The 27,789-nt window shown below is 40.3% G+C and overlaps 1 protein-coding gene across 1 annotated transcript; it reads right to left on the reverse strand.

Moving 5' to 3' along the window:
* Nucleotides 1–6,675: 6,675 nt before the first annotated feature.
* On the reverse strand, nucleotides 6,676–17,176 carry ppiaa (peptidylprolyl isomerase Aa (cyclophilin A)). Its single transcript, XM_076269581.1, has 5 exons — nucleotides 17,028–17,176; nucleotides 14,210–14,240; nucleotides 11,622–11,710; nucleotides 6,963–7,135; nucleotides 6,676–6,878 (listed from the first exon to the last, which is right to left on the reverse strand). The coding sequence occupies exons 1-5, from the start codon at nucleotides 17,094–17,096 to the stop codon at nucleotides 6,746–6,748; spliced, it is 495 nt and encodes a 164-aa protein (XP_076125696.1). The 5' UTR covers nucleotides 17,097–17,176; the 3' UTR covers nucleotides 6,676–6,745.
* Between the last annotated feature and the right edge of the window lie 10,613 nt (nucleotides 17,177–27,789).

Genomic DNA, 27,789 nt, shown 5'->3' on the forward strand with positions numbered 1-27,789 from the left:
AATCTGAATGTTTGTAGTTCCCCTTTGAGTTTATTCTCTTTATATCTATTAAAAGACAAATTCAACAATTTATTCAGATAATTTAAAAACATATCCGGCATTATAATCAGATTAAATTGTTACAATTACTTATAGTGCTAAAGACAACATTAATATTGCTGTTTTCTTTAACACCAGAATTTATTTTCTCAGACTACTATTGATATTTAGAATGTCAAATATGTATCTTTTGTATCCAAGGCTGTAGAGTGAGTGTGTGTGGGGGTGATTTCTGTGTTTTATGTGTGTGTGTGATTCACAATACATGCAATAGTTGCACATCTTAAATAATAAATGTTAAATCATGTTAAATATGTCAAAATATATATTACACTTAATTATGAGTTAAACATATGTATGAAAAAACATTATTTATGTAGGAAAATGCAGTTTCTATCATATAGTGTGACAAATAAATCATATGGTGTGACAAGAAAACCCGGTCACACTATATGATATGGGGTCACACCATATGAGGTTTCATGTACTTAGCATGACATTAAGCAATGTGCTTTTATGCTAACTGCAATATGACAATATAGTTTTAAAGGTAATATTGACTGAAAAGTAATTTCATTTGGTCATTTTTGTGTAAAATGTGTCACACCAAAAGACAGTGCAAAAGGGAACTGAAGCAGGAGTGCTGGATATACTTGATTTTTTTTAAAACATGAAGAGAGAAAACTCACCTTGTAGCTTTCAGTGTCCTTCTGAGGTGTTGTTCTTCCTCCTGAAAGAAGGAGGACCCCTACTCCCCAAAGGTCTCCAAAAAATTGCCCAAATGCCCGTTTAAAAAAAAGTAATATGGCGTCACACCATATGATATCCATTTCTGGGACAAAATGTTTTAGTTAAGGGTGGCTTCACAATATTATGCCTGAACTTTTAGTCAAGCAGACTCACAAGTAGGCATCTGGGTGATCAATATATGATTCATTTTTGATTTCATTCATGAAAGTCTCTGACATCACTGAACGACAAGGCAACATTAAGGAAACAGTTGACAGAGATCCTTATGAAGAAGCTAACTGGTTGAACGATGAATGTCAGTATCAGGAAGCTATTGCCCTGATGAAGCACACCGCTGATGAGGCATAAGATGAGGTTAACTCTGATCAGAACGTTTTGCATGACCCAGACAAGCAGATTGATTTAGTTTAGTATTTTTTATCTTCTACTGTAAGTGCATGTTGTGTGTGATGTCTGCTGAGACCTTGAATTTCCCCTTAATCAATAAATTATCTATCTATCTCTGAACAAGACAATTGAATTATTTGTGTGTGTGCACATGTGTCCAAAGACTGAAATAAGTTGCTTGACCATGTTTTGCATATATGTAGTGTTTTTTTTCCTTGAGTTCCCTAATGTCTGCTAAAAACTCTTCTTCACATTATGCAGAATGTCAAAAAGCACACTGGGAGGGTTTTGCCACCAATCCCCTTGTCCTGTTTTTAAACATCACTCTTTTTAGCATTTGGATTGGTAGGATTACTTTTTCTGTGACTAGCTTGCTAGTCATGATGGTGTTGAGATAAAATGTTATATAAAGCAGGTTATGAATGATATGACTATCAGTTTCTTCGACAGATGTAGGGGAGAACCGGGATGAATGAAACACTTTTTAATTAAACTTAATTTACGAAGACATTGAAAAACACTGAAAGCTCTGCTCTGCTGGGCCTTTCTCAGCAGCTCAGAGGTGTTCACGCTCCAGGATAGGCTGTCCTCGATGTGGACTCCCAGGATGTGGACATCTGCCACCCTCTCCACACAGTCCCCGCTGATGATTAATGGTGGGATCTCTGTTTTCTCCTGTAGTCTATGGTTGTTGGCCCTGCACCATGTTGGCAGCCGCTCCACCTCATCTCTGTAGGCAGACCCCCCCCCCCGAAGATGAACCCCACCACTGTGGTGTCATCTGCAAACTTCATCATGGTGTTGCTGTGATGGACAGGGGAGTAGTGGTGTGTGTAGAGGGAGTAGAGCAAGGGACTCAGCAGCCCTGGGGAGAGCCGGTACTGAGGCTTTGGGCCATGGATGAGTGGTGGCTCACTCTGACCCTCTGTCTGCGGTCGGAGAGGAAGCTATTGATCCACATGCAGGTTTTGTGTGAAAGCCCCAGGTCCCCCAGTTTGACCGCTAGCTTGTGAGGGAGGATGATGTTGAAAGCAGAGCTATAATCCACAAAGAGCATCCGCCCATAGCTCCCCTGCTGCTCCAGGTGGGATAGTGCAGTATGGAGTGCAATGGCTATGGCGTCCTCTGTGGATCGGTTCGCTCTGTAGGCAAACTGGTGGGGGTCAAGGCTGCGGGGCAGGGCTGCTGTGATGTGACTACGGACCAGTTTCTCACTTCATCACCACTGGGGTAAGTGCCACTGGTCGGCAGTCGTTGAGGGCAGGGGGAATATAGTTGAGGATTTCAGGCAGGGTGGGACAGTCACCACTTTATTGCCACTGGTAATATTCAAATTTTAGTATTAAAATATTAGTCAATGCTTGATCATTCACATCACTGGTGATCCTAAAACCAAACAACTCCAAGAACATCGACCAACAGAGAGCGTTCTTGAACTAGTTCGGTTCAGAATTGTTTGAACCTTGGTGCTATCTAGAGAACCAGCCCGCACTTCCACCAGTTTTGAACGGAACCAAAGATGCGTCACCAACAGAGGGTGGTGCATGCATACACAAGAGTTAAGTATATGCAGGGGCATTGCAAGCGGGGGTTTATGGGTGTTATAACATCCCCACCTTGGCTGAAACACGATTCTATCCCCCCACTTTTTCTCACAAAAATGTAGAAATGCAGGGAGTCAAGACGTTGAAAGCGAGGGTGCGTGCACCAAGCCACTCTTGTTGTTTCTGTTGTCCACACTTGACACGCAACTGCGTTCTGCTCTCAGAGCATATGCTTTTTCTGTCTATGATCTGCAGCGTCTGATGATTTGGTATTGGTATTATGGAACCGCAGACTGAAAGAAAAAGAAACTGAGTTTCCCCAATTAGGAAATATACTTCTTAATTTGGTGTCATCAACCGTAGAGGCATAGCCTACAATTGGTATGAGCGATCATGCAATGTGTGTGCGTCCCTCCGCTGGAGATGACGTGGGCTAGAAGCAACAATATTTTAAACAACACAGGACGTGGACTCCTACTATCCATGGAAACTGCATAGTCTAATTCATGTCTTTAAATTGACATTAAGCTGATAGGCTATATACAACAGTTTATTTATATTCCCTTTGCATACGTTTGCAAACATGCTTTGGGTAGACTTCAAACGTTTTTGAATTTGATCTTACAGTTCTTTCATTCTGTCTTTTACTTTTACTTAATAGATATTATAGTTAGGCGGCTTAGGCCTATGCATAATAGCCCAGTGATACCTCAAAATTAGGTTGTTGTATGCAAAAACAGAGGTAGCCTAGGCCTCATAGCAAATAGCCTATTGCGATGGTAGCCTAGGCCTATATCGTAGCAAATAGCCCATTGCGATGGTAGCCTAGGCTTATATCATAGCAAATAGCCTATTGCGATGACAGCTTTAAAAACATTCACTTGTCTCGCTGGAGTGAACGCAGACCATGGGCTTGCACAAATACATTAATTAATTAGATGATCTGCATCTCTGTTCACCTAAAGCAGGGGTCGGCAATTACGTTTGGACCCGGGCCAATTTTTTTTCAGACAATGGCATCGCGGGCCATAGCTTTTGTAATGGGGGGGGGGGGGGGGGGGGGGGGTTATAGGCCTACTATTTAAATTATGAATTATTATATTATATTAAAATAAACATCATCTAACTTTTAAAATGCATTTAATTTAATTCCATTAAAAACGTTTATTTGCTTATGTGCGCTGTTTTTATGCCGCCTGCTGCATCTCCTGTCGTCTCTCATGAAACAGTATGTGTTGAGCCTGCCTGCATTTATTAATGCCAAGCCTATTAATTTAACGAAACATAGGCTATTTTTGACCTTGCCCACTGGAAGAGGGAGACAGGACACTTTTTTTTTTTTTTTTGCACAAGATTACGCGCACTCGCGTGCCAATACCGTTCCGACCTGTGCGTCATGGATAACTGCAAGGATGTTCCACCTGTTGTTTTGTCACTTTAGTAGGACTATCATCTATACCTCAATAAATGTTTTGAAATTGATGGGATTGCTGTAGGCCTTTTTTTCTTTTTAAAAACATGGTGTTAAAAAAAAAATAATTTTTTTTATTTTTTTTATTTAAACAGCAAATTAACGTCATCTCGCGGGCCAGATAGAATAGATGGCGGGCCAAAATTGGCCCGCGGGCCACTATTTGCCGACCCCTGACCTAAAGCTATGGTTGTGCTAACCCATTTGCAAAAAACATTCTGCTATGTTTTCTTCATTGATAACATTAGATATAGATTAGATATATGCCTCCATAGGGTTGTTTCAAGCAGTGAAGTGATAGCAGATAATGTAGGCCACATAGAAGAGGGGTGCTGCTTGTTCGGTCCCTCCCAAACTGCATTAAAATTGTATTTAGCAACCAGAATTTCAAAAAATCTGGGAAGAAACTCCTGGGCACCAGCCAATATTGTCCGCACCCCCTCTCAGAAAATACTTCCAATCTCCCTAGGGAGTTATTTATAATTTGCCCGGATTGTTTCACTTCCCTATCCCACAACCCTCCTCCCACTTTTAAAAAGCTTGATACGCCTCTAAGTATATGCATAAACGTGAGGATAATATAAAATGTCATATAAAAATGTCTTAAATTAGCTGTGTAAAATGCTTGTGGTTAATGTCTGCAGTGTAGTTCTAGTTGACTAGTTTTGTTTACTCATGAAAACAATTATGCTTTTATGGCTCCCACACACAGATGCGTGCGGTGCCGTGCTGGAGAAGCATCCCGCCGAACTGAATTGTGTGTCTGTTGCGTCGCTCCCGTCGAAGAGTTCAACTTTTGCTGCACCAACAGACAACAGAAGGCACCAGCCAATCATATTAGAGTTATACTTCAAGTAATTTGCATAGCTAGACGGGAACATGCGTTTACGGAACGCAACTGTGTGTGGGAGCCGTTAGCCTTCTCCCCTCTGAAGGGTAGAATGACACGACCACTTCGATTCACAGGAAAAAACTACTACTATTACTATCTGAAGAGGAAGACAAGTTACACAAAGAAAACTACTGTTCCTACAGTTCAAACGCATGGAGTTCCTCTTATGCCCTGATGGTTCTGCTTCATAATCTCATCAACAATACCAACTCGTCAACTTGACAGAGAGGCGAGGGGCCTCGATTCATTTGCGGAGCCCTACGTACATAGTGCACATATGGGGCGGTCCAGCTCTGGTTTACTTTCCCGCTTGCAATTCAAAGAGTCACAGGCTGCTCAACATCAAACTGCAAACCCATTGGATACGCATCTATTCACACTGAAGTTTTACCGGTCATTGTAAGACCTGTGCAAAACAATTCCAGGAAGTATTCCCCTTTAGACGACTATCGACCTACAGCCCTCACTAGTGATGAAGGTGTTTGAGAGACTTATTAAAAACATAATCTGCTCATCCATCCCCAACACTTGACCCACCGCAATTTGCTTACCACTAATAGATCTACTGAGGATGCCATCCCTCATGTCCTTCATACCACCCTTAGGCATATTGACAGTGGAAAAGGGAATTATGTGAGGCTGCTGTTTATTGATTATAGTTCAGCTTTCAACACCATTGTTCCTCACATGCTGGACTCTAAGCTCAAAGATCTTGGACTAAACACCTCCCTCTGTGACTGCGTTTTAAACTTTCTTTCTGGCAGACCCCTGGTAGTGAGAATGGGCCAGTTCACCTCAAATTCCATCATTCTGAACACAGGAGCTCCACGGGGCTGTCTTGAGCCCACTGCTCTACTCTCTCTATACCTATGACTGTGTGTCATCTCACAGCTTCTCTTCCATCATTAAGTTTGCTGAAGTAGTCCTGGGCCTCATCTCCAACAACGATGAGGCAGCCTTCTTGGAAGAGGTGAAAAAGTTTATTGCCTGGTGTCAGGCAAACTGTCTCCAACTGAATGTTAGCAAAACCAAGGAGCTAATTGTAGACTTCAGAAAGAGGCATCAGCGGACTTACACCCCTCTTGATTGATGGAACACAGGTAGAGAGTTAGTGGTTTTAAATATCTGAGTACACATATGAGGACCTGACCTGGGGTACTCACATCCAAGCTCAGGTTAAAAAGGCCAGACAACGAATGTACCATTTAAGACAACTCTGGAAATTCAGGTTGCCCCCCCATTGATTTTAAAAACATTTTACACTGGAGTCATAGAGTATACTGACGCAGTGCATCACTGTGTGGTATGCCAACAGCACCGAGAAAGACAGCAACGCCTTGCAGAGTGGAGTTATTTATTATTATTATTAATGTCACTTTTATTATTCTATTATTTTGGATTATGTATTATTAACTCCTGCTTTTAATGTTACTTATTTCTACTTTACACAGTCATGAAGCTAACCAGACTTACATTTCACTGCTTGTTATATACTAATATAACTATGTATGTGATTTATAAATCTCTGAACTAGAGAAACCTTTGAATAGATTAGATAATACATCAAAAAGTAAATTTCAAACACAGAGAAAGGCTGTGTAATACATTTAATATTGGGGAAAAAAGCACAGCCCAGTACACACACCCCCACCATGTACAGCTCTACAGCTGGCCACAGTTTGCAACAACTATCTTGGCACTAGTCTTGCCACTCTTTGAGCCATAACTCTCCACTTTCCTTATAATGTCCATGCCCTCCACGACACTTCCAAACACAACGTGTTTCCCATCAAGCCTGTGAAGTAAAAACACACGACAATGTTATGGCTAAGGAAGACTGACTACATTTAAGGTTATATTAAAAGAGGGGCACACTCACCAGGTAGTTTCATCAGTACAGATGAAGAACTGAGAGCCATTTGTGTTGGGCCCAGCGTTGGCCATGGACAAGATTCCAGGACCAGTGTGCTTCAGGGTGAAGTTCTCATCTGCAAATTTGTTACCATAGATAGACTTCCCACCAGTTCCATTGTGGTTTGTGAAGTCTCCACCCTGGAGAAATCAGTTAATCAATTTATTTTGTGTCCAACAAAGAGTATGTAGAAATTGACAAGTTTCAACATAGTTTCAAGTATGATTTAGTGGCAACTAGTTTGCCATCTGCAACATCATATTGATGCTATATGGTCTACATCCATCCTTTCCACCAGCCTTCAGGGCTATGGACCAAGTAGCTTTGTGGTCCCGGACAACACATTGCAAACAATAATTTACGGTCTCATGTGTGTATGTATTGTTCAATGTTCAGTTGAATTGTATTTGCAGGCATCATAGCACTCAACTTGTGTGGTGGTCAATGTTGAATTTGTGACTGTGCACCACAAATAAATCAATGTGTGGGAAACATTGGATTCACCTATTAACTGAAACATTTAGGGTGGGCTCAGACAAGACACCGAAACCATTAAATAAATCTACTTGTTTCTTTTCTGAATTGCACGAGACTAATGAACATTCCAGTAAGCTTTTATTAGTACCAACTGGGCTATTGCTGGGTATAGCTTGCTGCTTTTGCAATTGACCAACTAATTTATTCCAAAACCAAAAATAGATCAATTCTTGGACATATACCATGTCTTCATCGCACAAGACAAATCTCTACAATCTCTAAATCTTTTCATATTTTCACAAGCCAATTGGAAAAGGTGGTTAAAGGTAATTTCCTTAGAATGACTTGACACTGCTGCTGAAGTGAAACTGTCCATTTCATCTTCAAGCGACCAAGTCATTTCCCAAGAACGTCCGCCTTCCTTCCAGGCGACAATACAGCCAGGGATTAAAGTGAAAATAAAATATTTGACTGAACTTTTTTCAGGCCATAAGTCATACGTTGTTCATATCTACCTATAGAGATAGCACCCCTTTTGTGGTCGCGACCTATTGGTTTTTAATGTACAAAAAGATGCAAACAGCAAAGTAAAGGGAGTATTCGCCTTATTCACAAAGCGGCCATTGTTTAAACCAAAACGAGGCTACAGGGTACACTTACTATATAATGCCACCAACAGGTAAATGCATAGAACATAACAATCCTATGATTTGTGTACCCTGTAGCCTCGTTTTAGCGGCCATTGAGATTGAGTTTTCCTGATGAACAAAACGATATTTCAGTACCATCCCTGACCATTGCTGACTAGCCATTGCTGTTCTTTTCTACTGCAGCAATATTGTAGAAAGGCTTTACCTTACACTCTTATTTAATTACTTCAGGCCAAAAGTGTTTAAAGGGGAGAATTTTTTTCTTATTAATATGCAATTCAACACCAAGTAAAATCTACAAAATCAAGTTTGCAAGACTTCCCATTTCCTCATCAAAGTAAAGAAATCAGAACATTCGAGATATTGTTGCCTCATCCGCATAAAAAGGTGCCATGTGTAATGTCCGCCAAAAAATCAATTCTTACTCCACATTCCATAAAAGATGGGGGCAGTATACCTCCGAAAATGAGTTGATCTACCCTAGAGTAACAACCAAGAAACGTGTATTGCAGTTTGGCTGGCGGTTATGTTGCCCGTATACCGCCTCCCATGGCCGAAACTGGTATTATGACACCTGTCGGGCTGTGGCTAGTAATTTAGCATGCTAATTCAGGTTGATATCTCTGCAGCACTATACCTTGTCATTTTTTAATGACATCATCGCCCTTATTTCTTCTCATTCTTTTGATGCGTGTATCTCATTTTTTGGATATTTTTACCTCAATTCTTACACATGGCACCTTTAATGAAAACATGGTAGTTTTGAGTTTTACAGACAACTAAGTTTTCCAATGAGCAGCAATACTGTGTGTGCTCATGCAGGAGGTCTGCACATTTGATAACGGTAATCTGGAGAGGGCGCTTTTGTCTTCAGCAACAGGTCGTATAAGGTTGACAAGAGGTTGCGATATGGGGGCAGAGCCAGAGGGGTGGCTCCGGGTGGCACAGGCCACCCTTGAGATTCGATTGGCCACCCCAGGTGCCACCCCAAATCCTAGTCTATGATTGGCCGTTAACATGGTCTAAGGCGGGACCTTTCTTGATGCACTTGCAGCAGTTTGAAGTGTCAAACGTCAGAAATGTAAGTGGCAAACACGCTTGCCTTTATTGGCCTGCGGCACAATTGAACTGCGGACCGAAAGGTTTCCCCGATCAGGAAACACTCGTTAATTCGCAACTTTGTGTAGGCTTAACAGAGGTAGCCTAAATATCGTGCCTATGGCGATGACAGCTTTAAAAAAACAACAACATTTATTTCACTTGTCTCGCTGGATTGAAGGCAGAATGTGGGCTGTTGCGCAAATAGATGAATGAGGGTCAGGAGATTCCGTTAACAAAAACCTAAAGTTTTGCTAACATTTTCTCCATTATTATCGTAAAATATGTCTCCATGCAGGGCAGGGCTGGTTCTAACCTAGGCTAGGCTACTATATTTGGGTGGGCTGGTAGAAATTTTGGGTGGGCAACATAGCAAAGCTGTCAAATTGGATCAAAACATAACATAAACACAAAACAAACACAAAACAATCAGTACTACCTAGCTTGAGTTGCTGCAGCCAACAGCCAGGGATAGGCAGTATGTCTGATACATGTATTTAAAATACTAAATAGTATGTAGTCATTTTTATTTTATTTAGTTGGGAAAAAAAACATCATATTTTGTATCAAAATACTTCATAGGTTTGTAGTTTAAAAATACTGCCAAATACTTTTGGTAAAACCAATAACCTACTTTTGGTGATGTGATTATAAAAGTGCAAAACAATGAATGCAGCACTGGTGCTGACTTGCCCAGAGTTGTTGTGATCAGAATATTGAGATTCAGGCAGATAAGTAACATGTAGGTTGCTCACACACACAATACACTCCTTCAAACCAACCTCAAGTTTCTTGAGAACTTTAGTCATCCAATTCGAACACATGGAACCGGTTATGTGGTTAAGTTGCACAATGTGCACAATGTTTGCTCACATCCACAATACACTCCTTCATACCAACCTCAAGTTTCTTGAGAACTTTAAAGTTGGCTATCTGTGCGTCACAAACACGACTGACCCCCTTACTCAACAGTTCGCGATGATGACAGATTATTTTTTTTATGCTAACACGCTCAGTCAAAACCGTCCGTCGCAAATTGTGAAACACATTGTTGGACATGTCATAACAGACGGGATAATAAATTGCATAGGCTACGGTTTATATTGCGTCTTTACACATGTTAAGCCCTCCTTACACTGACAGACTTTGGAAAGATTTGCAAATATTTGGAAAAGGACTTTGGAAAGACTACAGTCTCAGACCCTCTCACATCTAAAGACAAGTAGTAGAGTTTTAAGTCACTGACTATGATGTTGCAATCAGACTGCAACTAGATTCCTTTAAATGATTACCCATCGTGCAATAGATAAACAGGAACTGAAATAATAGCCTACTGAACTCAAAGTCGTATTTTCGTGTTTCTGCAGCATTGTTTCATGCGTGACATCCCTAACCGATATAGAGTTGTTCTGTCACATGGAAGAGCCGACTAAATTACAAATATTATAAGAATAACAAATAATCATATAGACTACTGCTGTCGCCTACTTTGCCCCTTCCTGTTTGGTGTTGGAGAGAGGTCACTATTGTTTTTTATAGTTCACGTCACTATTTGCATGAGCCACGACTAGAAAGACTTGCGATAATATAGTCGTAACGGCAAAACTAGAAAAGGACTGACTCCGACTGACTTAAAACCGCTAAGATTGGCACCTTACACTTAACGATCGATCTAGTTGACGGGAGCGCGCCGCGATTCCAGCACAACTCCCATGATTTCTGTCCGACTTTGGAAATTTAGTCGCCAACTGTGATAACAGACCAAAATTGTACAATGTAAGGCCGCCATTAGTTGCATTGATTAAAAACTGTAACACTAATAGGCTACATCGGGTGGCATCAGGCTATCTGTTCAAGTCATAGGTGACACCCAAAATGAATGACCTCCCCTGACAAGAGTTCGCGATAGTAGGCTAAGAAATTGTATACATTGATGCACGGAAAGAACACAGCATACGCTTATCTCCGAATTCGCACATAGACCTCACAATGTAGGCTTGGCCACCATATCCAAAAAAGTTAAACGGATTGGCCAACCTCATCAGCTGTATCGATTGTGTCACTATATTCCAACTTGTAGACCGTTAGTCCTCCAGACGTTTTTTTTTTAAGCAAACGCCCCAGGCCAATGAGACAATCGTGTAGGCCTAGCAATAAACAAAGCGAAACTCATGGCTGACGTATCTTCTTTAGCGGTCACTGATTGAGACACAGAAAGTTCTCAAGAACACTATTAGGTCTTTAAAGATTTAACATCACACACATTAATTCATCGGACCCCCCCCCCCCCTCCTATTTTTTTTCTCATCGGATCTGCATCGATCTCAAATATGGCATTTCTAGAATCAAATTGACGGAAATCCGCCGCACGACGGATAACTTTAATCCTTGTACAGCTCACCTGGCACATGAAGTCAGGGATGACACGATGGAATGTTGATCCCTTGTAGCCAAATCCAGGGGCTCCTGTGCACAGTTGCCTGAAGTTCTCTACACGTTTGGCCAAAAAAGCAGGTTATTGGTAACAATGTATACCTGAACTTGACAGATGAATCTTGACACATTGCAAACTTGAAATTAATTTCCTGAAGGAATTAACACTGCATGCAAAGTGGTTGCTAGGGTTAGGCTTGGGTTATTTAGGTGTTTGCTAGGGTGCCTAGGATTAACATTCCTAGTTCAATGGAGAGACAAGGTGGACCGTGGACACTAAAGGTACACTATGCAAGTTCTCATCTAAATATAACCTTTAAGGCGAGACACTACAGGTGAATAGGGTAAAATTTTTAACAAGCAGATATCACTATGAAACTTACCCAGTTGATTACTTACATTAATATGAGAAAAAAATGTATTACAAGTTTTCTGTAATTTAATGTTTACATATGCAAATTAGGCATTATCTAATTAAATATGCGCTAATTTGCATACATTTTAAAACAAGAAACCTGAGCTTTGGATACAGCCAGGTTCAAAATTATGTTTTTATTGTGTTCAGATAATAGATGTTGAAAAATTTACAGAGGGATTTATGAATATCTACTTTAGTTATCCTGTAAATCAGAATATAATGTCAATAGCCCTAACAAATCGATTTTTGCCATGTTTTTAGGCATAAAATGTCATGTAAGTCAGGCTAGGAATAATATATCAACAAACCCCTCTGTAAATATCTTCGAAATATAGTTAGGCATAAGTCTAGAAAGTTTGGTGTATGTAAGTGCTTCTGAAGTGGAGTTTCCTTGCTCAGAGTGGGAGAGGAAACTCGTTTTGAGAAAACAGCCTTGAAAGACAGCCAATGAGATTCCGTTCTCAGCCTAGACTCGTCTTTGAACTTTCGCGATTGGTTGCTGATACAAAGGAAGTGTCCATATATGGATCACATAGCGTGATACAGGAAAAACAGAGCTTTCCAACGGTACTACACACGATATGTTTTGGGTCACAGTCGCGGGAGTGCATGCAAGGTTAGAATGCTAACTTTTGCTGAATTTAGGATAAATATACAGGCGCGAGTAGACACAATATAATGAAATAAACACCTAAATGTGTAAATCTGACTTTTTTGTTGTAGTAGTGATAGAATACATGCTAAGGTAACAGACTAGCTCAAAATCTCGAAATTGACCAGTGCATGAAAAAACGATGTTTTCACCTGCCGTGTCTCGCCTTAAGAAGCCAATTTGATGGTAAACAGACTTGTAATAGGGGAATTGTTGACCTAGCATAGCCATAGTGCATAGCCGTAGCGAGTTGCTAGAGAGAACAAGGTTGCAGTTTGCTAGCCGGTGCTAGGCTAGCGCAAGTCACTGCCACTGAAAATAGTCTTACCCACTCCACAGTTCACCCGAGGCAAATAAATCATAACACCAGAGTATCAATGTAAATATCTGTTGATAGTTTTATTTCTAACATTATTCTATCCTTGTATTTCAATGATTGCATTACATTTTGAGGGACTAGTTTCTTAGCAGCGGCAGAATTATACTTGCTCTGGTTAGTAGTACTGCGCCGAAAAGTAAAGAGAAGCGCACTCCAACCGGGATACCTAGTAACGCCTAGGTAACTCGCCTTAATCACTCGGCGGTCACACTTGCCATTACACCCAAGTCCAGCAGATGGTGGTGGTAATGCACGGTTTGCAAACTGCCAAAAAGCTCACTGAAGAGCAGGCCAGTAAACCCTTCTTTTTCAGTGAGCTTTTTGGCAGTTTGCAAACGGAGTGCATTACCACCACCATCTGCTGGACTGAGGTGTAATGGCAAGTGTACCCTTTAGCCTTGTTCTGGCCGCCAGGTGAATAAGGCGAATCAGTCCACCGCTGCCGTTATATGCCCACTACCAACTTCAGGGAACAAAGTATAACTTTTGCAATGTGATGCAGAGGTAGTTTTATTTCTAACACTATTCTATCAACACAGACATTTACATCAATTGTCTGGAATTTGCCTCAGATGTACTTTGGTAAGACTGTTTTTAGTGGCAGGCTAACACATACTGATGACTTGCGCTAGCCTAGCACCTGCTAAAACTGCAACTAGAAGGACTGGATGAAACGTGTTTAAAACAGTATCCACTGATAAATATCACACTTGCCATCACACCCATACAACAGTGTTTCATGTCTATGATAATCTTTGGGGCAGCCGTGGCCTACTGGTTAGCACTTTGGACTTGTAGCCGGAGGGTTGCCGGTTCGAACTCCGACCAGTAAGAATGGTTGAAGTGGCCTTAAGCAAGGCACCTAACCCCTCACTGCTCCCTGAGCGCCGCTGTTGATGCAGGCAGCTCACTGCGCCGGGATTAGTGTGTGCTTCACCTCACTGTGTGTTCACTGCGTGCTGAGTGTGTTTCACTAATTCACGGATTGGGATAAATGCAGAGACCAAATTTCCCTCACGGGATCAAAAGAGTATATATACTTATACTGATAAGCAGTTTAAGCTCAGAAAGGTGCATGCACTGTAATGAAAAGCAAACATAACATACCTGCTGTTTTAGGGACAACATCTGCTCTTAACTATGGAGAGAGGGGAAAAATGTTACAAACAATGATACACTCCAATCCATTCTTACGTACAATCAGAGCCTGTCTAAGGAGAGCCTCCCCACTCTCTATTAATCCCATACAAACCGAATTTGGCTGCAGTTCACCAGAGTCCACCTAGATGGCGATCGCGGGCGAGTCCAAAATACATGGGGTCCTATGGAGCTACATGGCTACATTTATTGTTTTCAACTATTTAACAACTGAAACCCTCAGATTTTATTTTATTTTTCGCAAAATGGATATGGATTTTCAATCAAAAGTGAAATAATCCGGGAGTCATGTCCTTTCGTTTTCTTATAGGGTTGGGTCGTTGTTGCCCATAACACGCTAGCATTGATGCTATGCTATGATCATGCTAATGAATGACGTCATTGGCACGTTTGAAAGGCTTTTTAGAACAATTAAGTGACTTTAAAAAAAATAACACTCACTGACACTGTATTGTCTTTGCCTCCCCTTTCGAATACAATATTCAAATTACTTGAAAAAAAATTATATGCCGAGAAAAGTGGAGATTGAGGGGTACAGCTCCATAGACCTCCATTCATTCTGGACTCGCCCGTGAGCGCCCCTAGATGCAGTACCACACCGGAAGAGTTCCGAGAGTGAAGGTTCTCTCCTTATTAGACATTCTCTGGTACAATACAATCCAGCCTTTGGCTTGATCAAAAATGGATCAACATATCTAGCTCATGGCCGCAGCTGTGGCGCAACTGGCTGGGGCACCTGCACCGTACGCCGGCGACCCTGGTTCGATTCCCGCCCCGTTGTCCTTTCCGGATCCCATCCATGCTCTCTTTCCCATTCGCTTCCTGTCACTCTCCACTGTCACTATCATTAAAGGCATAAAAAGGCCAAAAAAATATACTTTAAAAAAAACATATCTAGCTCATGCAGCAGCAGCGAGAAGCCCCTGGCTGCAGCTTCCAGATCGGGGCTGGGCTCAATGTGGGGCGGAGCGCAACATTGAGCTCAGCCCACCTTCAACACGTCTTCTCACGCTGATAATGTCAGTAGGGCCTAACTTGTTTCCTACTGTCCAAGTTATATTTCTCAACATAATCTCTAGGAAGAATGCTTAAATCTATAAAAGCATTTCCTCAACTTTAAGAGAAAAAAACACGGAGGTTAGACTGTTAGGCTAACAGTAGGCCTACTGGGTAGGGTAGCCTATAATGCGTAGGGGAGAACTGGTACAATTGTAACAGCGGTACAAATGTAACAGTATTTTATTCTCAAGATATGGTGTAGCTACGGAAACTTAAATAGACACATGTAGGCTAATTATATGTAGAATCTTACAGCCATCCAAATATGAATGGTCTACTTAAATGCGACCAGAGATAATAAGAAAAAGGTGCAAAATTCAAGCATCGCGATTTTTTATTTATTTTTTCAACCGCAACTGTTTGTTTAAGTTTGCTTCGTGAAATTTGAGCAAGCGTGGACTTAAATCACATGTCATTCATATCTTCAGTCCCTGTTTCAAGTTAACACGAGTGCCATTTATATAGTCATAGCAAACGCAATTAAATGAAAATAACAGTAGTAACACCCGTCTCTATGGCAAAATGAACTGATTTTATCGCACTAACACTTCTGATTGCGAGTTATATGATTTTTGTGCCGTTATCACACCCAATTAAATTTATGTATAAACAATAGGCTATAATAGAGGCCAATATTATGTTCTCTACTCTTAGCAGACCTTGTTGACCATATAGGCCTATTATAGGGATACTAAAGAGGTTCATTGTTGCATGTTCCCTTTGGGACTCGCACAGGCTACTAAACTATTCTTTAAAGAAAATACCGATAGGCTAGAGATAAAATGCATTGATAATGTTATTACTATAGGCCTATGTTTATGCAGACTGGATGTAATGATCTTAGCGTAGCTAGGCTTACTTAGATTAGGCTACCTTGAGAAAAATTGAACTCAAGAGTCCGGGTAAATAGATGGACACAGAGAGGTCAACGGGTAATGACAAGCGGATTTTGGGCTCCCCCCCCCCCCCCCCCCCCCCAGATTTTCCATGAAATGCACGGACGGATAGTAAGACCGCGTGTTATGAATTGAGTCCCACCGTCGTCTTCAGAGTTCACACTTAGACGATTGTTAGTATACCTTTGTGAAGTTTCCCATATACATTAAATTCATTGATCTGTTGCACATGAGTGGTGAAAGTAAAAACACAGGACAGATAGCTAACGTTAACCGAGCAGTTTCATTCATTGTGGGGGCCGGAATATATGGAGCAACCCAACGAGTTCAATCACCTCGCTACGAGTAGATGCATCCTACATGTCTGACGTTACAGTAAGCCAACATCACGGTACCAATTTATATTAAAAAAAATAGAATTCAAATTATGGAGCTATCCATTTCAGTTTTATCAAATTAGGAAGCCCTCCAATGCGCTACCCAATCCCGCCCTGTTATATAGCAAGCTAATCCAACCAACCACGTTTCTATAAAGTCCTGCAATAGCCGATTTGCCAAACCAAGATGCCTGCAGTGCAAAATTAATATTGCGCGCACAAACTTACGTTAAGGCTGCACCAAAACAAAGCCATAGGCCTACTATTCATTGCAAACATGGTTGACCAGATGGCTTAAGTTAACAGACAACGACAAATGGCCTGAAGAGCTAACCTAACATTCATTAGCAAATTTAAGCTAAGCCTCCAGCTAAGCATCATTTTCAATCAAAGTAACACGATTACAAGGCATCTCAAGCACAGTTTATGACTTACCTCCATGATGACTCTACCAACTTGCTGCCCATTGGCAGTAAGGTCAAAAAAAACTTTAGGGTTAGACATATTTTACAAGACAAAAAGATCGAAACACTTGCACCGCGTGGGCCTTCCGAAACTGTCTCTCTCAAGAAAGGCAGACAAAAGGCGACAGCGAAATAAGGAAGCGAATGGGGCGTACTTCAGATTAGTCTCACCAATGACAGCTCTTGAATGTCATTGTCGTCAGAGCCCGTTTACAACTTAGCCCCGCCCACAACTTTTGAGATTGGAAAGTTCGTCTGGACTTCCGTTGCATGGCACTCCGGAATGACAAGGACCGCCCCCGTGGCTACTTTGTTTTTCCGACAGCAAGCGTTCATGTGCTTTGCCGTCGGAATGTGTGACAAAGGCCTTTTAGGCCAAGTCCCTCCACTGGGCGGCCATATACCAACGTTTTTTGGGCACTCATCGGGCACAGTCTTTGGGTCGAACTGCGCGTGCGCAAGGCTTCACGACACCAGCGGCGAGATCACAACACATGATTGGCACGATGTCTTCACAACAAACCATATGATTGGCTCAATGTATTCACATCACACCACATGATTGGCTCAATGTATTCACATGTCGACGTTTTGCCAAGGAAGGGGTGGGATATGTGTAGACAACGGCCATTGACCTCTCCAGAATAAGTCCCGCCTCCGTAACTTCCGTATCCATCCAACTTCCGGGCGTGGATTGTCTATGAGAAATAACATGGCGTTTCGAAATATCATACCGGTAAAACATCTGTAGGTAGCGAAGTTGAAAAAGCTGGTGGGCAGATTGGCCTACACACTTCTGCCATATAGTTTCCACTGGTTTTTTTGATTGTCGGTGCCGTTTAAGTAGTATACTATAGACTATACTACTTAAACGGCACCGAAAATCAAAAAATCCAGTGGAAACTAGATGGCAGAAGTGTGTAGGCCAATCTGCCCAGCAGCTTTTTCTACTTTGTCACCTACAGAGTTTGACAGGTACAATCTTTCAAAACGCCATGTTATTTCCCATAGACAATCCACGCCCGGAAGTTGGATGGATACGGAAGCTAGGAGGCGGGATATATTCTGGAGAGGTCTATATTGGCGTGCATTTCTATGGAGTATTTTTTGAGTGCTGTGTCTCCTCATTAGAAAGTCTCTGTGTGTGACAAACAACAACAAAGGTTAAAACATACACTCACTAAGTTATATTGTTTAAGCGCTTATGTGTTATGGTTTGTATAATATTGTTTTATTTTCATTAGGCTGTTGATTAATTTGACATTATTGGTTATTATTGATATTCTCCTATGGATTTCTATGCAACGTCACGAAAACATGCGTGCGCAACCAAGAGGCAGAAAGCACCATAGAACAGCATAGAGCAATGCAAAAGAACAAAAGAATAAAATGAGTTTTTGTGCTGAAAACTGCACCAATTCGAAATCACGATGGTTAGAGAATGTTAAATATGTTCAATATCCCTAACGGAATGCATGTCTTCGCCAAAAATGACAAAATACGATGTTATATTATGCAAATGAACGTCAAACTTTGAAATATAGTCTGAAATGAGATGTTATTATCATTGAGACAACAGGGGTATACAAAAAAATCCGATTGTAGCTTACAGCAGCTGACTATTTAGGTTAAGTTTATAACGTTGTGGACGGCCACCAGGGGGGTATTCCATCAACCTCGCTAAAGGCCAAACCTGGCTTATTTCGATAAGTCTCGCTAATTTTAGTGAGAATTCCGTTCCATTAATGAGGTTAACGTGAATCCCAGCTTGGTAACCATGGGAATTTATTCCACAGAACTAACCTGCTGCGTAGCAGGTTAACTTTCAAGCTAAATCAAGCTGTTATGCAAAAAAAAAAACAATCAGTCGGAAAACGAGTCAAAAAAGATATGGTTCCGTCAACCTATGCTCTCGTCACCTGTAGCCTACAACTCAAAAAATAGAAGTAGGCCTAGAAATGTTTTTTCCGACAATGTCACCAAGCATGGATTTACACATCCACTTTCTCCAAAGAATTTCTGAAGATTATGCGACTTAAAATGTTTTAACTTCACGTGCGTGTGGTTCTAGGGATCTTGCTACTCTGCATCAGTTACATTCTGTGGTGGCGTAACGTGCAGCGAGACGACACAGCAAAGGAGTTATATTCTTGCGTGTTCACAGGTTCGCTTCCCATACGAGTATTAAGGCTATAGCTTATCACCTTGATAATTACATTTTTAGTTATACTCTTTAATGAAAGACATACTGTTGATAAAGGGTCATGCACATTTGGTAGGCTGTTCATTGACATTAATATGCTTTGCCAGTGGGCTATATCTGATGCAAGCCAAAGGATAATTCTGTAGCCTGTAGGCCTATAGGCAGCTAATAATTAAAACTGCTTCATGTGTCGACGATTGTTCATGAATGTCAAATCAACTGTGTGCTACACAGATTAAATACTAGGCATAAATGACAAATTTAAATCCATATTGCATTTCAGATAATTATATTTCAAACACTTTGGGACTTATGGGAGACAATACTATTATGTTGATACTAATTTATTTTATGACCACCTACACCTAGATAATAATTTGGAGTGAACTCTTTTACAGTAATCTAAGAACGTAGGCTATAGATAGTTTTGAATGTCCATATGCCAAAGTTGTTTTTAGTTTAGGCCTACTATTTATTCATTCACTCGTTTTGTTCAAGCATAGACTGTATGGCTGTATAGAGTGAAGCTAATCAAACTCGCAATTTATTTCAAACCATTAGCATTGTTGTTTTAAATGTAGGCTTATGCTTTCATTATTCTCCCATTTCTGTAGGCAACTATCTTTTTTTTCTCTCGATGTTAAATTTGATGACTTTCGATGAAAATTCTGTAGATGGCGCTTGCCAAATCGAACATAAATTGTCTAGTATTGTCTTAATTTTACGACATATATCCTCTTTTCGTCAATCTACTGTTTTGGTCTACTGTTCTACCTCGTGCACAAGCAGAGATGAAGCTGAATTAAACCTCGCTTGAATAAACGAGGCCAAGATGGCGCTAACTTCAGTTAATGGAACGGCTTCAGCCCCAAGTGAAAGTCTACGCTAGTTCAAGCCAGGCTATTTCTGTTAAGCGCCGCCTTCATTAGCAAGGTTGATGGAATACCCCCCAAGCGTCTTCTGCCTCATGGCTGCGCGCATCTAGTTTTGTTGGTAAACGGGAAACCCGTGTATAGGCTAGTCTTACATGTCATTGTTTTTATATTATTGATTGAATGGACATTATTGTTTTATTATTGCTTTTCCCCTCATTTTCATTGCTTATTTTATTAGGCTATTGATTGAATTGATATTGTTGTTTATTATTACTATTCTCATTATATTTGACCAACATTCTAATCTGTTCCCTGTTCAATTTTAAATATTATGTTGTTTTGTATTTGTGTGTTGCTTTGGACAAAGGCGTCTGCCAAATCCATAACCATAACCATAACCATAATCCTAAATAAACAACTGTATTTGCTTAAAATATAGTGTAAGATGCTTGTGAAAGAAAGATATGCAGCTTTCGAGTGACAAAAACGGCAAATTCCCAAGTTCACATTAGGCGTGTTTGACTTGAGGCAGATCTGTGCAGATCTGACTTGATGTGATGCATGCTGGGTTGAACACAATGCATACTGGGATGGACGCAATGCTTACTGGTTAGAAATTCTGTCCGACTTCTGTCAGCCGGCGAGGGACTTGCCACCGTGACACCATGTCACATGACCTTAAAATATCGCGGGAGTCTTAGCTTGCAGACAGATCTTGCAGTTGCCTTACACGAGCTGCACGAGCTAAAACACGCCCTCATGACGTCAGTTCAAAGACGTGATAGGGCCATTTGGGAGGAATCTCCTCATGACGATTTTGACGGGAGTCTCATGCTGCTTCCTTATGTTGGAATATGCGAAAATAAACAGAAATCGAAGGGATACCTTCTTATACGTGATTTCTGCAACAATGGTAGGCTCTGCTGTTGGTTAAATAGATAGACACACATATAGGGAAAACACTTGATACTGAATTTATGTGCTACAAAGTAGGCCTGTTAACTGTATAGAGGGAGAGCAGCTTCACAGAAGAGAACTTCTGACGGCAAATTTGAGGAAAAGTTGGTAAACCACCTTTCTTACCTAATTTGAGGGTGCTGATTCTGAATATTTTGTTTATCAAGCTCAATTCTGAGTTCTAAGCCGCATAATCAGCATTTTAACAAAAAATAGCGATTGTTTTTGCTTATTTTTCCCTAAATTGGGTTGATTTCAAAAGTAATCACTAAAACCAAATAAAAGTGTTCTCTAAATACATGTTTGAGCATTAAGAACCCATACTATAGTTTATTAACATATTTAATAGGCAACATGATTACAGTTAACATGTAATAAATTCTAATCAAAACACAACCATACAGTATTTTTATTGCTAACATAGTGAGTCCCTCATGTGGTGTTTAATGCATTTCATCACAATAACAAGTTGCACAGATAACCTTCAACTCAGAATATATCCTACAGTACATATGAACTTAGATAGCGGGAATAAGCCTAATGCAGAACTGCATCTACCGTTAGCAACAACCGACAAGTAAAAAATATTTTACTTCTAGTAACACTGAATTTGGTATGTGTCCTTGCCTCCGTACTAGAGCTTGACATCTAGAAAACAGAGTGGCTCTGGCATAGTGTTGTCACGATACCAAAATTATGACTTCGATACAATACCTGACATAAATATCTTGATACTCGATACCGAAACGATAGCCAAATCCTAAAATATATGGAAAAGAAAGGACACAGGCCTCCTCCAAGTGTATTCAGTCATTTGTGTTGAATTTGGTGCACTTTTAATCAATTCTGGGTTTTAAACTTCTAAACTTCCTACTTAATTATTATTTTTGTAGTCAGTAAAATAGTAGTTTGTGTTTGATTAAGTCCTTTATTGTTTGTTATAGCTCATTTATATTGTATGGTGTTTTGGCAATAAATTACCATTAAATAGCCAAAGTAGGCTAGATCAAGGTCAGTGTTCAAATTACTGCATGCAAATCACTTAATGCTATGCAGAAGAGCCTAATCTTAAAGGCACACTATGCAGGTTTTTTAGCTTAATAGCTAGGTTTTTGAGCTTTTTAGCTCAACGGCCTCAGTGTCAGGAAGTATAACGAGTGTAACGAATAGCTTTACTGCATTCAAATACACATACACGCCAGGCACCGGCTAGAAAAAGGTAGCGATGGAGTTTCTCAGACATTCGTTATGACAGAGCCAGCGAAAAAGAAGCAAAAACCGAGAAAACAGTAAGGAAATTGCCAATACTGCATAGTTTACCTTTAAGGCCATCTGATGTAGGCTACCCTAGGCCTTTCCGTGTTTATGGGATTTCTTTGACAGTTGCAAAAGGGGAAAAAAGTAAAGATAGTCTTCTTTGCTCCCAGTGTAATGTAATAAGTATGTTTCAACCACTCAGGCCTACATAATTATCTGTTGCAATATCTGTGTGTATTTCTACATTAAGTCTATTTCTTTGATAGTTAACATCATTTGCTACCCCTTAACAAATACCAAATAACAATACAAAAGTGTCTTACAAACTTGCATACTTCTTAAATGTGCTGCAGTCAGATGGGTATCCTAAAGACATAACTAGATCTTGAGCATCTATTACCAGTGTTGAATGAGCAGTTTTTGCAGTGATCACTACTGGACATTCCACATTGCTAGACAGCACTTGAGTGAGGATAGACTTATTTCCACTTCACAAATAACCATTGCTATCTGCAATAGCTACAGTACAGGGACATTAACATTGTCTTTAGTCTGTTCTCCTGCAATCAGACTGTCTAAAGACAATGTTAATGTCCCTGTACTGTAGCATCTAGTCTGTTCTCCTGCAATCAGACTGTCTAGATGACTAGACTGTACAGGTCATGTAACCACACTGAGTGTTTGTGAGTGACACAGCTTTAATTGCTTACAAAGTTGCTTTACAGACTCTGTTCTGTGTCTGCGTGTTAATTAACTTACATTCAGGAGAGCTCATCACTGGGTGTCTCTTGCTGCCAATCATCTTGTGCCACTAGGAAATGCAGAAAAGGGGCCCGTTACACAAATAACAGCATCACCCAGGTCCAACTAACAGAGCTAAATGAGTGACCCCACACCAGTGGTTCTCAAACTTTTTCTGTAATTTTTATCATTCTCCATTTTGAATAGTGTATTGTGTGTGTGTGTGTGTGTGTGTGTCAGTGTGTTCTCCATCTGCATGCTAAATAGTTTACGTTCAGGAGAGCCCAGCCCTTCATATTTGGCTTCCTTCTGCCAATTAACAGTTGTCACTATGAAAAGATAACATACATTACATGTAAAATATCTTACTAAATATCGTTAGTCCTCTGAAGAAGCTCTGGAAGAGGGTGGCGTGGAGGCCTCTGTAACAGTCCTTCGTTATTATCCGGTGTCACTAGAAAATAAAGAAAACTAAATTATTGGAGTGAACAGTAAGTCAAGTTTATCACAATTAGATAAACTAACGTCAGTGGGCTGAGTAATTGCCACACTCAGCAGCAACTCATCTTAACCCAGGTCAATATAGGGCAATTCCATGCAAAGGTCATCCTTAACATGGAAAAAAAAAGTTGTGCATACGCAAATAGAACTGTTGTTAAAATCTTCATTTAGGTCTATATTTTATTGTTTGTAACTGATCTGATTGAATTTGATGGAGAATTACACTCTTTTTACATCATAAATATGGTGTGCAACCACACAGAAACAACATTTTTTCACATGGTAATATTATACATATTTAAAAAGTGGATAAATGGACCCAAGGTTCAAACAAATTGTGTCATTTGACAAATTCCAGATTGACAAGGGAATGGTAGAGTAATGTCTATGCTCAGCTTGCCTTTAAGAGCACAACTCCTTACATTTGTAAGGCTTTTGTTTTTAAGTCAGCAAGTTCCATGGCCATGTCACATCCATAACGTTTTATAGGAAAAGTTTATGCTACACATACAGTGTTGATGCGACAATGTCCATAGTGTCTGTGCAAAGCTGATTTATATCAATGTAAAGTGTGATGACCAAATTGTGCCCCTTTCTTACTTTTAAAACCTTTAATGGTGCGTTATGGATGTGACGTTATGGATGTTACATAATGTGAATTTACAAGACTGGAGACTTTGTTATACCTCAAAGCCGATAAAACGTCTGTTCTAGTGGCATGTCAGTTTCAACGCATTTCACCTTAGTGTTTAGGCCTACAATTGACATTTCAAAGATTATTAGGTTGATCGATCAAAACTACAAGGAGGCCTTGCCTAACTATTAGCAAAACAAACATAATATTAAAATACCTCCAGTGATTAGCCTAGCCATAGCCTATTTTCAAGTGGCCTAATAACGAAAATCTGAGCGATTATCTTTCTGTAACTGTCATACTGTTGTTGTACAGTAACTGGATTATCGTGTTAGCTGGTGAAGATGGCTGACTTTGCAGCTGGAGTTAACATAGCAACCTCCTTCTGTTGCAGATCTGTTCAGCCTGCCGCTCACGTCTGCTTAACACAGTTTAATTTTAAATGTGACGCGATATGCCAGCATTTGAAGTGTCAGGTCCTCTGTAGCTAATACCCACAGAGTAACATTAGTAACGGCAGCAATAAACTAGATGTACCGCATAGCGGTACAAAATAGGACCGCCTCTCAGTCCTGCATATTCTCTTCGCAAAAATAAATCACGCTTGTCAATTTGTCTCCATCTCCTTCTCCTGCAACTCATGTGCATGTAAATGAGTGTGTGCATATGTGAGTTTGCTTTTGTTTATAAGAGTGTGTGTGTGTGTGTGTCTGTGTGTGTGCATGTGCGTATGCGTGCCTGTGTTTGTGTGTTTATGTGTGTGTGTGCGTGTGTGTGTTTCCATGCGCACATGCGTATGCGTGCCTGTGTGTGTGTGTTTATGTGTCTGCATTCATGTGGGTGGGTGTTTGTGCATGTGTGTGTGTGTGTGTGTGTGCTTGCCTGTCTGAATGTGTTTATGTGTGTGTGTGCTTGCCTGTCTGTATGTGTGCGACTGTGCGTGCGTGTGTGTGTGTGTGTGTGTGTGTGTGTGTGTGTGTGTGTGTGTGTGCATGTGCGTGTGTGCACATGCGCGTGCATGTACTTTATGTGTGCAAATCACAAATGAGTTGGTATGGGTTAGGTTGATGTGGGCTCTTGAGACTAACATACCATAAATATTTTGTCATCTTGGGTGCAACGGTTCAGGTAGGGCTAGTTATAGGGCTAGGTACATGTTCCCTGGTGTTTTCAGTTGATGACGGTAAAACTATATATGTATATATATTTTATATTTTAAATGACTTGTTGTCCTGATTCTTCCTGTGGATCTTAGTGGGCACTGAGGAAGCAATAATTTCATCGCTAGTTTTTCATGATTACTATTTCAATTATTTCATATCAAAATTCACTACTTAATTATGTGTTTTATGTAGTTTGTCGAGGACTGGTTCAGACACGTCACATCCATAACGTGAAACCGTCACATCCATAACGCCAGATTTTCCTACATAATGCATTACGAAAATGACGCATAGTGTCAAAAACACACTTTTTGTGTTCATTCAAGTCTCCTTCATGCTACATATATCATAGTTTCGGCAGTTACCTTCAAAATTCACAGAGTTTTTAGAAAACCTGTAATCTCTCACAAAAGTGTGTCCATTTCATGTCACATCCATAACGCTGATAAAATGCCTTGTATTCTTAGGATGACATTGATTATATGAAATTTGAGGATTTCTCAGTATTCAGAGGACAGAGGTTACATTAAAAGTTATGCAAATTAATTCACTGATACTAATTTTGCCCCCACTCTAAGGCATTTTGTTTACCAATATGAGTCCAATTGTCACATCCATAACGCTGGAACTGCCCTATAAGAGGCTAACATTCACATACAGTATGTTAACAATAGGCTATTTACCGGGCCCTGTTTTGTTACAAGTATTTCTAGGTGGGCCATGGGAAAGAAAATGTTGAGAACCCCTGGTTTAGGCAAAATAATTGTGATTTCAATTTTGACCTAAATTATGGCTATTATTCCATTATTGAGCAGCACAGCAACGAAAACGGCAACAGCACAGCTGAGCTGTACAATACATCCAGTAAAAAACAATTGTTGTTGGGAGTAACTGTACATTGCTATGAAACAGACACTCATAGTAAATGTAGGGAACAAACAGGGATACATTTTGATTAAATAAGGGATTGATGGAGCACTGGATTTCAGTATGTAAGGCAATGTTTGAGTAGTAGGCTAGTTAGATCCATCTGCTCATATATTGTGTTCCTGATGACAAACTTCACATGACTGAGACCAAAGTGAACTTCAGCTAAGAACCACATTATAGATTACATGTTAGGGTGATGATGGTCAAGGTTTTACTGTGTACCTGTGTTGCTGCTGTAAACTGGGCAGGATCTGGAATATGAGTGGGGATTAACATTGCCTGTGGAACAGATAATCATGAGGGAGCATTAGTTTATAGACAATTTGAGGACCTTGCAATCAATACATAATATGACATGTTTTAGACCAGGTTGTGATCTAGGCTACTGTGCAATGTGAATGTAGAGGATGTTTTTGTGAATGTACCGAGTCAAACATTCGTTTAAAAGCAAAATTACATCCGAAGCGCCACTTTTAAGCTTGCGTTGTCGTTTTCAGGTGAAATGGCCTTTTGATACATGATCGCATCAAATCGCTACATGAAACTTTGATCGAAGTCCAAACCCTTTCTTTTTAGTAAACTATGTGTACACGAACAATGTTCTCAATGCTCGAGTTCATGTGTAGAGACACTGATGATACTTCGATCAAAGTTTCAAGTTGTGTCGAGCCTTCTTAGTGTTTTTAAAATAGCGATTTTGACACGATCATGCATCAAAATAGTGCATACAAAAGGCCACCTCACCCGAAAACGACAACTCAGAGAAGCTTAAAAGTGGCGCTTCGGACGTAATTATGGTTTTCAACGAAAGTTTGATTCAGGTACAATCCCAAAAACACCCTAAGATGCATTTTGGCGAGACTTACGCTTCAAGTTCTGCTTCAGTTTAAATTGAACGTAAATTACAAATATGTAACCTCTGGTCACTCAGATTCAAAAGAAGTGCCGAACTTCACCTCTGCTATGACTCCTTGCTATGGCCAGCGAAGTGGCAAGCTAACGTTAACGCTAGCTAGCTTCTACCTACCTAACGTTTGCTGAAAACACATTCCATTAAAGCACTTTCTAACCACAACAAACGTCATAGAATACAATATCTGATTAAAAACACTTCTACAATGAGTTTACATGTGTTATCCTAAGTTAGCCATAGATATAGGCCTAGTATGTAAGTTAGCAGCTAGCAGCTAACGTAACCAGATAGCTTGAGAAACACCTTGTGTAGCAACGTTAACTACCGTTAATGTTAACCTTAACGTTAACGTACTATCCAAAAAGTTGGCCGACACCGGATTAGTCTATGCATTCTACCAAATATCATATCATATATCATATAAATTGTGCCATACGGATTTTACACAAGCTCAACATACCTTCGCGCTTACACTGCCCGGCTTGATGTGGCGGATCAACGGTTGCGTAGATTTAGGCAGCCACCAGCAGCACTTTTGGGAAAGAAAAAAAAAAGCGGG

This window comes from Alosa pseudoharengus, unplaced genomic scaffold (genome assembly GCF_046254945.1).
Source record: "Alosa pseudoharengus isolate Yale_2024_CS ecotype anadromous, Long Island Sound unplaced genomic scaffold, YU_APseudo_1.1 YU_APseudo_1.1_scf_6, whole genome shotgun sequence".
NCBI lineage: Eukaryota > Metazoa > Chordata > Actinopteri > Clupeiformes > Clupeidae > Alosa > Alosa pseudoharengus.

Excerpts from the sequence above, each read along its gene's own strand:
- ppiaa (XM_076269581.1), bottom strand. The coding sequence starts at position 17,096 with ATGTCTAACCCTAAAGTTTTTTTTGACCTTACTGCCAATGGGCAGCAA. Across the intron at positions 14,241-17,027 it reads TTGGTAGAGTCATCATGGAG|TTAAGAGCAGATGTTGTCCC; the intron begins GTAAGTCATAAA and ends CTCTCTCCATAG. Across the intron at positions 7,136-11,621 it reads TCCCTGACTTCATGTGCCAG|GGTGGAGACTTCACAAACCA; the intron begins GTGAGCTGTACA and ends TGATTTCTCCAG.